The 15,717-nt window shown below is 48.3% G+C and overlaps 1 protein-coding gene across 3 annotated transcripts in view; it reads left to right on the top strand.

Annotated features, from left to right (window-relative positions):
• Nucleotides 1-15,717, top strand: part of CFAP251 (cilia and flagella associated protein 251) — a 235,633-nt gene that overhangs the window by 38,718 nt on the left and 181,198 nt on the right. For all 3 annotated transcript variants that reach the window (XM_075323342.1, XM_075323353.1, XM_075323331.1), the window contains exon 3: nucleotides 11,418-11,702. In XM_075323342.1, coding sequence (XP_075179457.1) covers nucleotides 11,418-11,702 — 285 coding nt within the window. The remainder of the gene's footprint in view (nucleotides 1-11,417; nucleotides 11,703-15,717) is intronic.

The following is a 15,717-nucleotide window of genomic DNA, read 5'->3' as shown; positions in this document are numbered from 1 at the left end:
TGCGCTTTTTCAGTAACAGCTCACCTCCTCAACAACAAACAGACCTGTCGGCAGCAGCTTCCTGGTTACCCTCTGGTGCTGTCCCCCACCGCTCTGAGACCTCTTCTGACCTGGGAAGGACACAGGACCTGGGTGAGTGCTGCTCCTGCTTAGGACCAAACTATATCTTACCTCTTTTTCCTTTTCTCCTATCTCCTGTCCCCTCCCTAGCGTCACTAGTGAGTTTCCTGAGCAACATGCCTAACTCTAGTGGCTCTGGACGACAGTCCGATCCAAACAGGCCCCCTTATAACATATTCTGCGTGCACAGCCTGCAAGGAAAATTCTCCCAAGGCCAGGCTACGCCCCTCTGCTCGCTTTGCGTCTCAGACCAACAGCCCATGCAGATTGCCCCAGTCGCCGCCAGCAACCCCGTCGCCGTCGCTACTGCAGCAGTACAGGACACCAGCTTTCAAAGGGCATCCGAGCTCCACTGCGCTCCCTTCCCCAGTGTGCTTGACCTCTCTGTCACAGTCGGTGGACTCTCTTCCAAGGGCGTCTCTGACCATCGCGCAGGCGTTGCAGTCGCTCCCTCCCCCCGGCCATGCCCCCCCCCCGGTCCAACTGACTCTGGATGACAGTCGGTCTGATCCAGACCCTACTACTGGAGAGCAGAAGCGGACCCGCAGGGTCTCCTCTCAAGTTCCTCCCAGAGGTCTCTCTCACCTCCAGGGCCCGAGTACCACTCGTCCCCGGGACCGTCCGACCTTTCAGGAGAAGAGTCGTATTCAGCCTCGCTGCTGGATTCAGAAAATACGGCCGATGTCAGACGTATGGAGGATAGTCTGGTCGAAGTCATACGCGGTAGCTCCAGACGGACTCCGTGGCTACCCAGTGCTCGCATGTCTCCTTCAAACGGGTTAAGCGGGCACACAGGTAATTCTGTGACCATCCAGAATTTGCTGAAATTCTACGCAAGCACAGGCAACAACCGGACAAGATATTCAACAATGGTAAGTCGATTGATTTACATTTCCCTTTAATTGAGAAACTCAGGATGGAGTGGGCAGGCTCGCCTGTGGTCGACCCTCATGTTCCCCGCCTGTCATCATACAGTACTATCTCTCCCGCACGGGGCATCGCTCCGAGACACCACGGATCGAAGCACCGAGAGATTCGCCCGTTCGGCCTTTGAGGCGGCGGGCGCGGTCCTTTCTCCTGCTTTTGCCGCCGTCTGGGTCGATACCCTCCGCGGCGATCTTCGCTCGGAATCGAGCAATCAGAAGTTCACAACATTGCTGCACAGATTGCTCTAGCGGGTGAGTACATAATTAACGCATCTTTGTCAGCAGCCAACTGCGCAGCGCAAGCGGCAAGCAACACGGTGGCCATCCGTCGGGCGATCTGGCTCAGAGCCTGGAATGCGGACGCGGCCTCTAAAACTTCACTTACAGCCCTCCCCTTTGCAGGAGGTCGCCTGGTTGGGGACAGGCTGGATCAGATTATCGCCGAGGCCACAGGAGGTAAGAGCACCTCTCTTCCACAGCTGAGACAAAGACGTATCCCACGTCACCAGCTAACCCCAAGGTTCCAGTGTTTTCGCAGCTTCAGTTCCCCAGCACATCCTAAGAGAAACAGGTCCCCGCAAAGGAACAGGAAGAATCCGTCCTTCAAAACATGCCCTTCCTGGCGTTCTAAGCCATGCCAGCCATCCAAGCCGACATCTAGATCACAGCGCTACCCCGCTAAATGACTCGTGGTCTTCGAGCGCCAGCGCAGATCGGTGGGGGGGGCGCCTGTCTCATTTCCAACATGTTTGGCGGCCTTTGATCACAGACGCCTGAGTCGGAGAGATGCTGGACTCGGCACAAAATAGAGGTCTCATCAATTCCATCGTTGGACATACAGGACGCATATCTGCACATCCCGATTTCCCAACAGCACAGAAATTCCTGTGCTTCGCAATAGCAGAAGATCGTTCTCAGTTTACTGTTCTACCCTTCGTCCTCGCTCCTGCACCTAAAGTATTTACAAAGGTCATGGCGGCTGCCATGTCTATCCTGCACTCCAGAGGGGTTTTGGTGATTCCGTACCTGGACATCTTGTTGATAAGGGGTCTTCTTTTGACGACTGTCTCCTAAGTGTTCAGGTCACCATCGATATTCTGTCCCGCCTCGACTGGCTCATCAATCGGAAGAAGTCCTCTCTGACCCCGGCCCGCAGGATTACCTTCCTAGGCATGGAGTTCGATACCATCCAAGGACGCGTGTCCCTCCCGCAAAAAAAGATTGTCTCCCTCCAAAGAGACCTCCAGATCCTCCGTCACTCCCAGGCGGTGTCCACACGTTGTGGCATGAGAGTCCTTGGTCGGATGGTGGCGGCAATAGAGGCGGTTCCGTTTGCCCGCTTCCACCTTCGTCTCCTTCAGCTAACCCTGCTGAACAGATGGGACAAATCTTTATTCACCTTGAATCGCAGGATCCAATTGTCTCCGGAAACCCGCCGCTCGCTTCTATCGTGGACCAGCGGCCCAAATCTTTCCAGAGGAATGTCTTTCATAACCGGTACACTAGCAGACAGTCACCACCGATGCCAGTCTTCTGGCTGGGGAGCGGTGTTCCGTCAACACACGGCTCACGGTCGGTGGTCCTCCCAGGAGAGACTGCTTCCCTATCAATGTTTTGGAGATCAGAGCTTTTCTCCGAGCCCTACAGAATTTTCAGCCCTTCATACAGGGATCGCCAATCAGGATCCAGTCGGACAATGCCACAGCAGTGGCATACATCAATCACCAGGGTGGAACAAGGAGCGTCATGGCGATAACCGAGGTGAAGAAGATCATACAGTGGGCAGAGCCTCACCACTCCAGGTTTTCCGAAGTAAATATCCCCGGCGTGGAGAATTGGGCAGCCGACTTCCTCAGCAGGCAAGGTCTGGCATTAGGCGAATGGTCCCTCAACAGGGAGGTTTTCGAACAGATCTGCCTCAGATGGGGGACTCCGGATGTGGACCTGATGGCCTCTCGGTTCAACAATCAAGTCCCACAGTTCATCTCCCGTTACCACGACCAGCGAGCGCTAGGAGTCGACGATCTCATCCTTCCGTGGAATCAGTTCAGGCTACCCTTCATCGTCCCACCGCTTCCACTGATCCCAAGAGTCCTCAAGAAAATCAAAGCAGAGGGCATCCCAGTGACTCGCATTGCCACGGAATGCCCAGGCAAGCGTGGTTCGCAGAGCTCACGCAGCTCATCGCAGACACCCCATGGCGGCTACCAGATCGTCTGGACCTGCTGTCGCAAGGTCCTCTCTTCCTTCAAAAATTCAGGGGTTCTCAATTTGACCGCATGGCTGTTGAATCCTGGCTACTAGCCCAGGCAGGCTTTACCCCACGGGTGATACAGACTATGGTCAGGGCTTGAAAGCCTTCATCTTCAAATATCTACTACCGCACTTAGAAGGCCTTCTTTCAATGATGCGAGGTCAACGGCAACTCATCTCCGCTGGATCTGTCACTCCCTGTGTTACTGGCCTTCCTACAGTCAGGCTTACAGGCGGTTCTCTCGCTAGCAACCTCTCAAAGGGCAGGTATCGGCTCTGTCTGTCTTTTTCCAGAGAAATTTTGCTTCTCGACCACAAGTCAGGACGTTCATCCAGGAAGTCGCCCATCTTGCACCGCCATATCGTTCCCCGCTAGAACAATTGGCCCCGTTCGAACCTCTAAAGGAATCCTCAATGTCACACCTATCCGGGAAGGTGGATTTTTTGGTGACAGTCACTTCAATCAGGAGAAGGTCTGAACTGGCAGCCCTCTCATGCCGGTCACCTTTCTTGTTTTCCACCAGGACAAGGTTGTCCTGCGCCCATCTCCTGCTTTCCTGCCGAAAGTAGTATCTCCTTTTCATTTGAATGAGGAGATCGTGTTTCCATCCGTCTGTCCAGCCCCCACTCGATCCTTGGAAAGGCCACTGCATACACTGGATCTAGTGCGAGCTCTCAGGAGTTACATTTCGAGAACTGCGCCCTTCTGCAAATCAGATAGCCTATTTGTCCTGTCTACTGGGCCCAAGAGGGGCATGCCGACGTCCAAGGTTACCATTGCAAGATGGATCAGGGCGGCCATATCAGAGGCCTACAGGATTAGAGACGAGGCTCCTTCGAGGGGAGTAAAAGCCCATTCCACCCGTGCAATTGCGGCGTCTTGGGCAATCAGACACCAGGCGTCAGCCGAGCAAGTCTGCAAAGCCGCCACGTGGTCCAGCCTTTATACTTTTTCCAGGTTTTACAAGGTACACACCCAGGCGTCATCAGATGCCTACCATGGGAGAAAGGTGTTGCAGGCGGCTGTCGCACACTTATAAGAAAAAAAAAAAAAAAAAAAAGGCGGTACGCTTTTGGACCGAGCATTCTCACAGAGTTTTTGATATGTTATGAATCTGTGTGATTGCTCCTGTACCCACCCAGGGACTGCTTTTGGACGTCCCATGGTCCTGTGTCCCCCAATGAAACGATAGAGAAAGACGGATTTTTGTGTACTCACCGTAAAATCTCTGTCTCTGAGTCTTCATTGGGGGACACAGCACCCACCCTGTTTTGGATTTTGGGTCGCTCTTAGTTTGCCGGATGTTACTGGTTCTTTATGGGACCACGTTTTTTTTGTACCCGGCGTATGTGTATATGTATATATATGTGTGTGTGTGTATATGTATATGTGTGTGTATATATATATATATATATATATATATATATATATATATATATATATATATATATATATATATATTATTGTGAGGTAGTGACCACCAATGTTGTGGATGGTCGCAGTGGAGAAGGATCCCCCTGTGATATTGAACTGAAGGTGTGACGGTGGGACTTGTAGTTCCACAGAACTTGGGTTGTAATTAACCCCTTCACCCCCGGCCACTAAAACACCCTAATGACCGGGCCATTTTTTGCAATTCTGACCAGTGTCACTTTGACAGGTTATAACTCTGGAACGCTTCAACGGATCCTGGCGATTCTGACATTGTTTTTTCGTGACATATTGTACTTCATGTCAGTGGTAAATTTAGGCCGATACTTTTTGTGTTTATTTGTGAAAATTTAGGAAATTGTGCGAAAATTTGGAAAATTTCGCAATTTTCAAACTTTGAAAATTTATGCCCATAAATCTGAGAGATATGTCACACAAAATAGTTACTAAATAACATTTCCCACTTGTCAACTTTTACATCAGCGCAATTTTCGAAAGAAATTTTTTTTTCGTTAGGAAGTTAGAAGGGGTCAAAGTTCATCAGCAATTTCTAATTTTTCCAACAAAATTTACAAAATATTTTTTTTAGGGACCACATCACATTTGAAGTGACTTTGAGAGGCCGAGGTGACAGAAAATACCCAAAAGTGACCCCATTCTAAAAACTGCACCCCTCACACTGCTCAAAACCACATCCAAGAAGTTTATTAACCCTTTAGGTGCGTCACAGGAACCAAAGCAATGTGGAAGGAAAAAATGAAAATTTTACTTTTTAACACAAAAATGTTACTTTAGCCATAAAATTTTCATTTTTACAAGGGAGAAAAGAGAAAGTGCACCCTACAATTTATTGTGCATTTTCTCCTGAGTATGCTGATACCCCATATGGGGTAAAAATCAATTGTTTGGGTGCACGGCAGAGGTCGAAAGGCAAGGAGCGCCATTTCAATTTTTGAACACAAAATTAGCTGCACTCATTAGCGGACGCCATGTCGGGTTTGAAGACCCCCTGAGGTGCCTAAACAATGGAGCTCCCCCACAAGTGACCCCATTTTGGAAACTAGAGCCCTCAAATATTTTTTTTAGATGTTTGATGAGCACTTTGAACACCTGGGGGCTTCACAGAAGTTTATAACGTTGAGCCGTGAAAAGAAAAAAAAATTTTTTTACCACAAAACTGTTGCTTCAACTAGGTAGCTTTTTTTTTCACAAGGGTATCGGGAAAAAATGCAACATAAAATGTATTGTCCATTTTCTCCTGAGTACGCAGATACCTCATATGTGGTGGAAATGAAATGTTTGGACACACGGCAGTGCTCGGAAGGCAAGGAGCGCCATTTGAATGCAAAATTAGGTGCACTCATTAGCGGACGCCATGTCAGGTTTGAAGACCCCCTGAGGTGCCTAAACAATGGAGCTCCCCCACAAGTGACCCCATTTTGGAAACTAGAGCCCTCAAATAATTTTTCTAGATGTTTGGTGAGCACTTTGAACACCTGGGGACTTCACAGAAGTTTATAACGTTGAGCCGTGAACAGAAATTTTTTTTTTTTTACCACAAAACTGTTGCTTCAACTAGGTAGCTTTTTTTTTCACAAGGGTATCAGGAAAAAATGCACCATAAAACGTATTGTCCATTTTCTCCTGAGTACGCAGATACCTCACATGTGGTGGAAAGTAATTGTTGGGCGCATGGCGGGGCTCAGAAGAGAAGGGCACCATTTGACAGCAAAATTGATTGGAATCATTAGCGGGCGCCATGTTACGTTTTTAGACTCCCCCCCATGGTGCCTAAACAGTGGAGCTCCCCCACAAATTACCCCATTTTGGAACTAGACCCCTCAAGGAATTTATCTAGATGTTTAGTGAGCCCCTTGCACCCCCAGGGGCTCCACTGAAAGTTGATAACGTTGAACCGTGAATATTTATTTTTTTTAAATTTTTGCAGAAACAAGGTAGTTTTTTTTTTTCTCTTTTTACAACGGTATCAGGAAAAAATGCACCATAAAACGTATTGTGCAATTTTTCCCGAGTACGCAGATACCTCACATGTGGTGGAAATCAATTGTTTGGTCGCATGGCGGGGCTCAGAAGACAAGGAACGCCATTTGACTTTTCAAACGCACAGACGCGGTGCACTGATCGGCCGCTGCAGGAGGCACGGTCGGATGAGATACAAAAAGCGCTGGGGATACGGAAAAAAAAAAAAAGTCACACCAAAAATTGAGCAGGGATGTTGATCCGCGCTCAGCGGGACGCACGGACAGATGCGATACTTTTTTTTCCGTATCCCCGACGCTTTTTGTATTGCATCAGTCCGTGCGTCCCGCCAATCGCTGATCAGGGATGCACATAACTGATCGGCATCCCTGCTCAATTTTTGGCGTGACTTTTTTTTCCGTATCCCCGATGCTTTTTGTCACGCCAAAAATTGAGCAGGGATGCCGATCCGTTATGTGCATCCCTGATCAGCGCTCGGCGGGACGCACGGACTGATGCAATACAAAAAGCGTCGGGAATACGGGAAAAAAAGTCCCGCCGAAAACTGACCACGGATGCAGATACGTTATCTGCATCCCTGATCAGCGCTCGGCGGGACGCACGGACGCATGAGGTGTAAAAATAGAAAGGGGATAGAGGAAAAAAAGAAAAAAAAAAAAGTTATACTCACAGTACCCAGAGGTTTAGCAGGAGGAACAGCTTTACAGGAGCAGCAGGCAGGAGGTTGGACAGCTCAGCGGAATACCCAGGAAGAAGGACCCAGCGATGGAGGCAGATGTGATCGGCCGGTGAAGACAGGTAAGAGGACGTCGGGGGGACAGCAGAGGGGGACGGGGACAGCAGAGGGGGACAGCGGAGAGCAGAGGGGGAGAGCAGAGGAGGGAGATGCCGGAGGAGCTGCAGAATAGAGATCACGGGGGAGGCCGGCAGACTGGGATGTCGGGGGGCAGACTGGGATGTCGGGGGGCAGACTGGGATGTCGGGGGGCAGACTGGGATGTCGGGGGGCAGACTGGGATGTCGGGGGGCAGACTGGGATGTCGGGGGGCAGACTGGGATGTCGGGGGGCAGACTGGGATGTCGGGGGGCAGACCGGGATGTCGGGGGGGGGGGGCAGATCGGGATGTCGGAGGACAGATCGGGACGTGGGGGGGCAGATCGGGATGGCGGGGGGCAGATCGCAGGGGGCACGGGCAGGGGCCATTACGGGAGCGCGCAGGAGCAAATCACAAGAGCGCGCAGGGGCTGCAAGAGAGCAGGGGAGGAGGGATACCGGAGGAGCTGCAGAATAGAGATGGCGGGGGGCAGATCGGGATGTCGGGGGGGCAGATCGGGATGTCGGGGGGGGGGGGGGCAGATCGCAGGGGGCACGAGCAGGGGCCATTACGGAAGCGCGCAGGGGCTGCAAGGTGAGCACAATACTCACCGCTCCTGCGACGTGACGTGACAGCAGCGGCAGCAGCAGCGGTGGTGTGGTACCACTAGTACCAGCCAGTGCTGCACGCTGCAGACATGTTGGGGGAGGGTCCCCAGACCAGCACAGGCCTGGGGAGGCGGCCACCGGCAGATCAAACCGCCCCACTGCACACTGATTTGAGCGATTGCGCGTCATAGCACGATCGCTCCAATCAGTGCTGCAGGGGGGGGCCACGGTGTCTGCTTGCTTCCAGCCAATGATCGGAGCTGCTGCAGCCCCGGTCCTAGCTGGATTTTACAAGATCACACTATTTTTGGCATTTTTTTTTGCCGAAAACAGCGTGATCAATGTGATTGGCGGTTCCGATTTGAACAGCCAATCACATCGATCGCCTATGGGGGGTGGCGATGCCACCCCCCCTGGGGTCAAGCAAAGGTCCCCTACTGTAAGAAACAGCAGGGGACATCATTTGAAAGCCGTTGCTATGGCCACGGCAATCAAATGAAGTTTAGGCAGTAAAATTACGTCCCTGGTCGTTAAGTCACGTTAAAATAGGACGTAATTTTACTGCCCGCGGTCGTGAAGGGGTTAAGGGTTAGGTTCCCTTTAAACTGTGACCAGTGTGATGGACAGAGCTGGAGAATCACATACCTCCACCTGTGGGTGTATCCGGTTGGGTTTTAAGAGACTGTTAGTTTTAGAAACAGGGGGAAGCCTGAGAGTGCTGCACATGGAGGATGTGTGCTGGAGATCTCAGTCTGTGTGAAGACTGAAGAGAGACTCCTGGAAATCAGTCCCGGTGATGACTGGGGAAAAATACTGCAGGCTGGCTGGAGAGGGCTGGAGGCTGCAGGAAGCAACCACAGTGACTTGTGTTCGCTGGCTGTGTTCGCTGGCTGTATATGTGTATATATATATATATATATATATATATATATATATATATATATATATATATATATATATATATATATATATATATATATATATATATATATATATATATATATATATACATATACACACACATACACACACATACATATACATATATATATACACACATACATATACATATATATACACACACATACATATACATATATATACACACATATACATATACACACATACATACATATATACACACATACATATTTTATATATATATATGTATAAAATACATACATACATACACATACACACACACACACATACATACACATATACATATTATATATATATATACATACATATATATATTGTGAACGTTGCTTACCGCAACCCGGGGGTTTTACTCGCTTGCAGCGGTGCAGGGTAGCTTAGGCATACACAGGCAACACAGTCTCTCTCAAAAATGCAGCAGTTTATTAGTAACCAACATAAACTGCCCTTCCAAAACACAATGAAGCCTCTCCTGGCTTAAAGGAAAATATAACATCCACATACCGTGGGCTTCCAGTCCAATTAAGTGTCCATAGTGGATTCTCCACACTCTGGCTCCAGCCAGCGAACACAAGTCACTGTGGTTGCTTCCTGCAGCCTCCAGCCCTCTCCAGCCAGCCTGCAGTATTTTATATATATATATTTTATAATATATATATATATGATACTGTTTCGTACACATGTATTTTCTTATGATTACCTTGATTAGTTATGGTTGTTCAGGTTTCTCCTACTACTGCTTGTACACTAAACTGGCATAGATCCGCCTCCGGCTCGGGGTGTACACTGCTAGGGAGGAGCTAACTTTTTATGTCTCCTTAGTGTCAGCCTCCTAGTCACAGCAGCATACACCCATGGTCCTGTGTCCCCCAATGAAGACTCAGAGAAAGAGATTTCGTGGGGAGTACACAAAAATCCTTCTTTTATTCAATTATTGTTAAAAGAAAATCAAACAAGACACTACATATTAAAAAAACTGCAGGCATAGAAACACCTGATGCGTTTCGGACAAACAATGGTGTTTCTATGCCTGCAGTTTTTTAATATGTAGTGCCTTTTTTATTTCCTTTTAACAATAATGGAATAAAAGTTTGTTTATTTTATATATACATTTTTGGTGCTGGATCTACTCCTTTTTTTTTCTCCTGCCTGCCCATCTTCTTATAGTGCACATCTGCCTCCTATTGATTAGAATGGGATGTACAGTACCTGGCCAAGGATGATATCAGAGTACAGTGCGATTTACACAGAGACAGACAATGGAGGAGATGGAGAGATTAATTTCTCTTTTCCGCACCTGTGATCTGATTAACATGACACTCGAATCACATGACACTCACAGCAGATCCATTAGAATATCGCATCTGTGAGTGAAATACACTCCTATGCCATTCAAACTCCAAATTAATAAGATTTGATTTACAAGCGCTTGGGAAATCAATACGGCACACACACTTTGGGGTATACTGAAAGTTTCTGCTTTATTACATCATGTGACCAGTTTAGATAGTATCCTAAACAAAGAAATAACTTCTCAGAACTATGCACCATTAATAGCCACAGGGTTGTGTATAGAAATCTGAAACTTCCCCGCCCATCAATGTTAGCTGAGCCCTATGACATCATTGAGTTAAGACCAAAAGAGCTACAAGAGCAAAATGGATTGTATTCTCTTACACATCAAATGCTCTCACATTAAATGCTATTTGCCACTGTGACTCCGGCTTTAGTGTATAACTCCTTTTAGGTTAAGTTCCTGCAATGAGTTTTTGGTGAGTTGTTGATGAGCTGTAAAAATTCACCTTACAGGTTCAGCATAGTGAGTGGGATTTATAGAAATCTCATACCCACTGCTTTTTTTGCACAGCATAAACTGACCGGCAGTGCGTGTTTCAGATTTGCAACATGACAAGTTCTTTTGCGAATACGCTGAGCTTTGTGCGCCGCAGAATTGCTTTGAAAGCAAGAAATATGCATGTAAAAATGCGTATGTTAAAGTTTTCGCTGCGGACATGCACTAAAAAAGCATGGAATTCGCACATGACGATCAATAAACTTTTGTGAAAGCCACATACCAGGTAGTATCAAAAACATAACGGCTTTATATAAGCATGACATTTCAAAAAGAGATAAAACACTATGAAAACACAGGGAAAAATATGCAAGTGACCTAATTTAGCTAATAGGTGCAGAAAGGCTCACCAGCAAAAACTCCCCAAATACTCATCGTGGGAATGTAGCCTTCATGATAAAACATGTTGCGATTTTGTTCATTTGTTGTGTTTTGTTTTTTTTTTGTTTTTTTTTTTTTTAAATACCGATAGCCGGATGTTACAGATGAAGAGACTCTGCAAATAGAAAAACATGCATTAGATGATAAAAATACCGCACAGGAATTGGTTGATATCTCAAACCATAACATCACAGAGAGCCGAAGCTCAGGCGAAGCAAATAATTGTGTCTCAGTACTTGATGATGTGAATGAGAAAGATGACTCAGGAGAAGAAGCTGTAGTAGAGGTCCCATGCATTGAAGACTCGCTAGTCTACACCGCCACGCCAAGAACCGCCTTTGAAGAAGAAAACTCAGTCTCTACAGATAAACCACTTGTGAGTGTTAAGCGCTACAGGCTTTCTTGTCAAAAACCCTTTATGGCCATTGCCAGGTCTCTAGAAAAAGACTGATGGCACTTCCTAGCTTTCTAATGTGAACAGGTACATGAAACAGTCATAAAAAAGATATAGGTTGCACTCTGTAGTGCTAAGATATGTGTAACAGTGAATATAGGAATATAGACATGTAATACTTCTATGAAAAATCTATAACAATTGAGATATTTAGCACATAAAAATGGCCAGTTTTATGTGAGTCCAACAGCCAACACCAAGGCGATCTCTTAATGTTTGGTCCCTATCTTAGTACGAGGGGCTGCTGATAAGCCTTTGGCTTTACCCAGAAAGAAACAATATAGGATGATGAAACTTTACATTTTTTCCACATACTCTCCACTGATGTCAACACACTTCTTACATCGGTATTCCAAGTTCTGTAAGCCTAGCAAAAATGATTTCAGTTGTGCCTTAAACCAGGCATCCATAGCAGCCATGGCATCAGAAATGGTGTGAAATTTGGTACCCTTGAGATGTTTCTTCAGGTTTGGAAACAGATGATTGTCGGAGGGAGCTAGATCTGGTGAATAAGGTGAGTGGTCAACCAGCTGGAAGCCTAGCACTGCCAGTTTTGTTGTGGTCGCTTGTGCAGTGTGAGCTGAGATGTTGTTTTGCAGGAACAAGATTCTTTTGGATAGCTTGACGCTCCTTTTGTCCTTCAGAGCTGCCTTCAATTAATCCAAAAGTTCAATGTAATACTTTGCATTGATTGTGGAACCCTTTTGAAGGTAGTCCACTAGCAGCACACCCTCCTTATCCCAGAACAGACGCCATCACCTTAGTGGCTGATTTTTGCACCCTGAATTTCTTTAGACGAGGAGAACCTCCACTCTTTTGACTGTTCCTTTTCAGGGTCATACAAATAAATCCAAGTCTCATCCATAGTGACCAGTCGATCCAGGAAGTTCTTATCAGTCCAGAAACGCTGACAAATGGATCGGGAAGTTTTCACTCGCATCCTCCTCTGATCTGTTGTCAAACATTTGGGGATCCAATATGCAGATAGCTCCCTCATGTCCAAATGTTTATGGATAATAACACAAACACGTTCACAGGAAATCTCCATCATGTATGCCTTTGCTTTAGCTGAAATTTGTCGATTCTCCAGTATGTGGTTGTGCACAGATTCAAAGATCTCCAGAACAACCACTCTCAGTCATCCAGGATGTTCCTCAGCATTAGTGCTGATGTGACACGTTTTAAATTTGGCAACCCAGTTCTTAACTGTGGAATATGAAGGTAATTCCCCCCCCCATATCTGCGACATATCAAAATGAATATCCTTCGTGGACTTTCTATGCAGAAACAAGAATTTTATCACTCCTCTGCTCTCAGTTGCTGTGAATATCGCATTAGACTTCTCCATTTCTTTGTCGCTCCATTGGGAGACCCAGACAATTGGGTCACACAAAGTATTACACTTTAAAAAGTTTAACCCCTCCCCTCTGCCTATACACCCTCCCGTGCATCACGGGCCCATCAGTTTTTTGCTTTGTGTTGAAGGAGGCACACATGCAGGTCGGAGCAGCAAAGTGCTCCTGGGGTGACTCCTAGGTCCCACGGTGAGGACTCCGACACGGACCGCAGTCCCAGACCGGCTAAGCGGGCTCGCTGGGAGATTCCCTCGACTTCTTCACACTGCTCAGGGTCTCAGCATGAGGACTCTCTGGAGGATGAAGCGGAGGTGGCAGATCAGGGCTCTGATCCTGACGCTGCTCTCAATCTTGATACACCTGAAGGGGACGCCATAGTAAATGACCTTATAGCGTCCATCAACCAGGTGCTAGAACTTTCTCCTCCAGCTCCACCGATTGAGGAGTCAGCTTCTCAGCAGGAGAAATTCCAATTTAGGTTTCCCAAACGTACACGGAGTGCGTTCTTCGATCACTCCAACTTCAGAGATACAGTCCAGAAACACCGAGCATTTCCGGACAAGCGCTTTACTAAGCGCCTTAATGACACACGTTACCCCTTCCCCACTGACGTAGTTAAGGGTTGGGCTCAGTGTCCCAAAGTGGATCCTCCGGTCTCTAGACTGGCGGCTAGATCCATAGTAGCAGTGGCAGATGGTTCATCGCTCAAGGATGCCACTGACAGGCAAATAGAGCTCCTGATGAAATCCATCTATGAAGCCATAGGCGCGTCTTTTGCTCCGGCATTCGCAGCCGTATGGGCACTCCAAGCTATCTCAGCTTGTCTGTCTGAGATTAATGCAGTCACACGTGCCTCTACTCCGCAGGTTGTGTCTTTAACCTCTCAGGCGTCGGCTTTTTTGTCCTACGCCATGAACGCCGTCCTGGACTCTGCGGGCCGTACAGCGGTAGCATCCGCCAATTCAGTGGCAGTTCGCAGGGCCATGTGGCTACGCGAATGGAAGGCAGACTCTGCTTCCAAGAAGTTCTTAACCGGTTTGCCATTTTCTGGCGACCGTCTGTTTGGCGAGCAATTGGATGAAATTATTAAACAATCCAAGGGAAAGGACTCGTCATTACCCCAGTCCAAACCAAACAGACCTCAGCAACGGAGGATACAACCGAGGTTTCGGTCCTTTCGGCCCTCAGCCACGTCTCAATTCTCCACGTCCAACAGGCCACAGAAGGGCCAGAGGAACTCTGCTTCATGGAGGTCTAAGTCACGTCCTAAAAAGACCGCCGGAGGAACCGCCCCCAAGGCGGCCTCCTCATGACTTTCGGCCTCCCCAGACCGCATCCTCGGTCGGTGGCAGGCTCTCCCGCTTTTGCGACGCCTGGTTGCCACATGTCCAAGACCGATGGGTGAGAGACATTCTGTCTCACGGTTACAGGATAGAGCTCAGCTCTCGTCCTCCGACTCGTTTCTTCAGAACATCTCCGCCCCCAGAGCGAGCCGATGCTCTTTTTCAGACGGTGAACACTCTGAAGGCAGAAGGAGTGGTGATCCCTGTTCCCCTTCAAGAATGTGGTCGCGGTTTTTACTCCAACTTGTTTGTGGTGCCAAAAAAGGACGGATCATTCCGTCCCGTTCTGGACCTCAAACTGCTCAACAGACACGTGAAAACCAGACGGTTCCGGATGGAATCTCTCCGCTCTGTCATCGCCTCGATGTCCCAAGGAGACTTCCTAGCATCAATCGACATCAGGGATGCTTATCTCCACGTGCCGATTGCACCAGAGCATCAACGCTTCCTGCGTTTCGCCATCGGAGACGAACACCTTCAGTTCGTGGCACTGCCTTTCGGCCTGGCGACAGCCCCACGGGTCTTCACCAAGGTCATGGCAGCAGTGGTGGCAGTCCTACACTCTCAGGGACACTCGGTGATCCCTTACTTAGACGATCTTCTAGTCAAAGCACCCTCCCGGGTGGCATGCCAACACAGCCTGAACACTGCTCTGGAGACTCTCCAGAGGTTCGGGTGGATCATCAATTTCCCAAAGTCAAATTTGACACCGACCCAATCGCTCACTTACCTCGGGATGGAGTTTCATACTCTCTCATCGATAGTGAAGCTTCCGCTGGACAAACAGCGTTCACTACAGACAGGGGTGCAATCTCTCCTTCGAGCCCAGTCTCACCCCTTGAGGCGGCTCATGCACTTCCTAGGAAAGATGGTGGCAGCAATGGAGGCAGTTCCATTTGCGCAGTTTCATCTGCGTCCACTCCAATGGGACATTCTCCGCAAATGGGACAGGAGGTCGACGTCCCTCGACAGGAACGTCTCTCTTTCTCGGGCAACCAAAGCCTCTCTTCAGTGGTGGCTTCTTCCCACTTCCCTGTCGAAAGGGAAATCCTTCCTGCCCCCATCCTGGGCTGTGGTCACGACGGACGCGAGTCTGTCAGGGTGGGGAGCGGTCTTCCTCCACCACAGGGCTCAGGGAATCTGGACTCGGACAGAGTCCTCCCTTCAGATCAATGTTCTGGAGATAAGGGCAGTGTATCTAGCCTTAAAGGCGTTCCAGCTGTGGTTGGAAGGCAGGCA

The sequence above is a fragment of the Anomaloglossus baeobatrachus genome, chromosome 1, assembly GCF_048569485.1.
Source record: "Anomaloglossus baeobatrachus isolate aAnoBae1 chromosome 1, aAnoBae1.hap1, whole genome shotgun sequence".
NCBI lineage: Eukaryota > Metazoa > Chordata > Amphibia > Anura > Aromobatidae > Anomaloglossus > Anomaloglossus baeobatrachus.
Note: the sequence above shows the minus strand (reverse complement) of the source record. Positions and strands in the feature narration are given on the sequence as shown.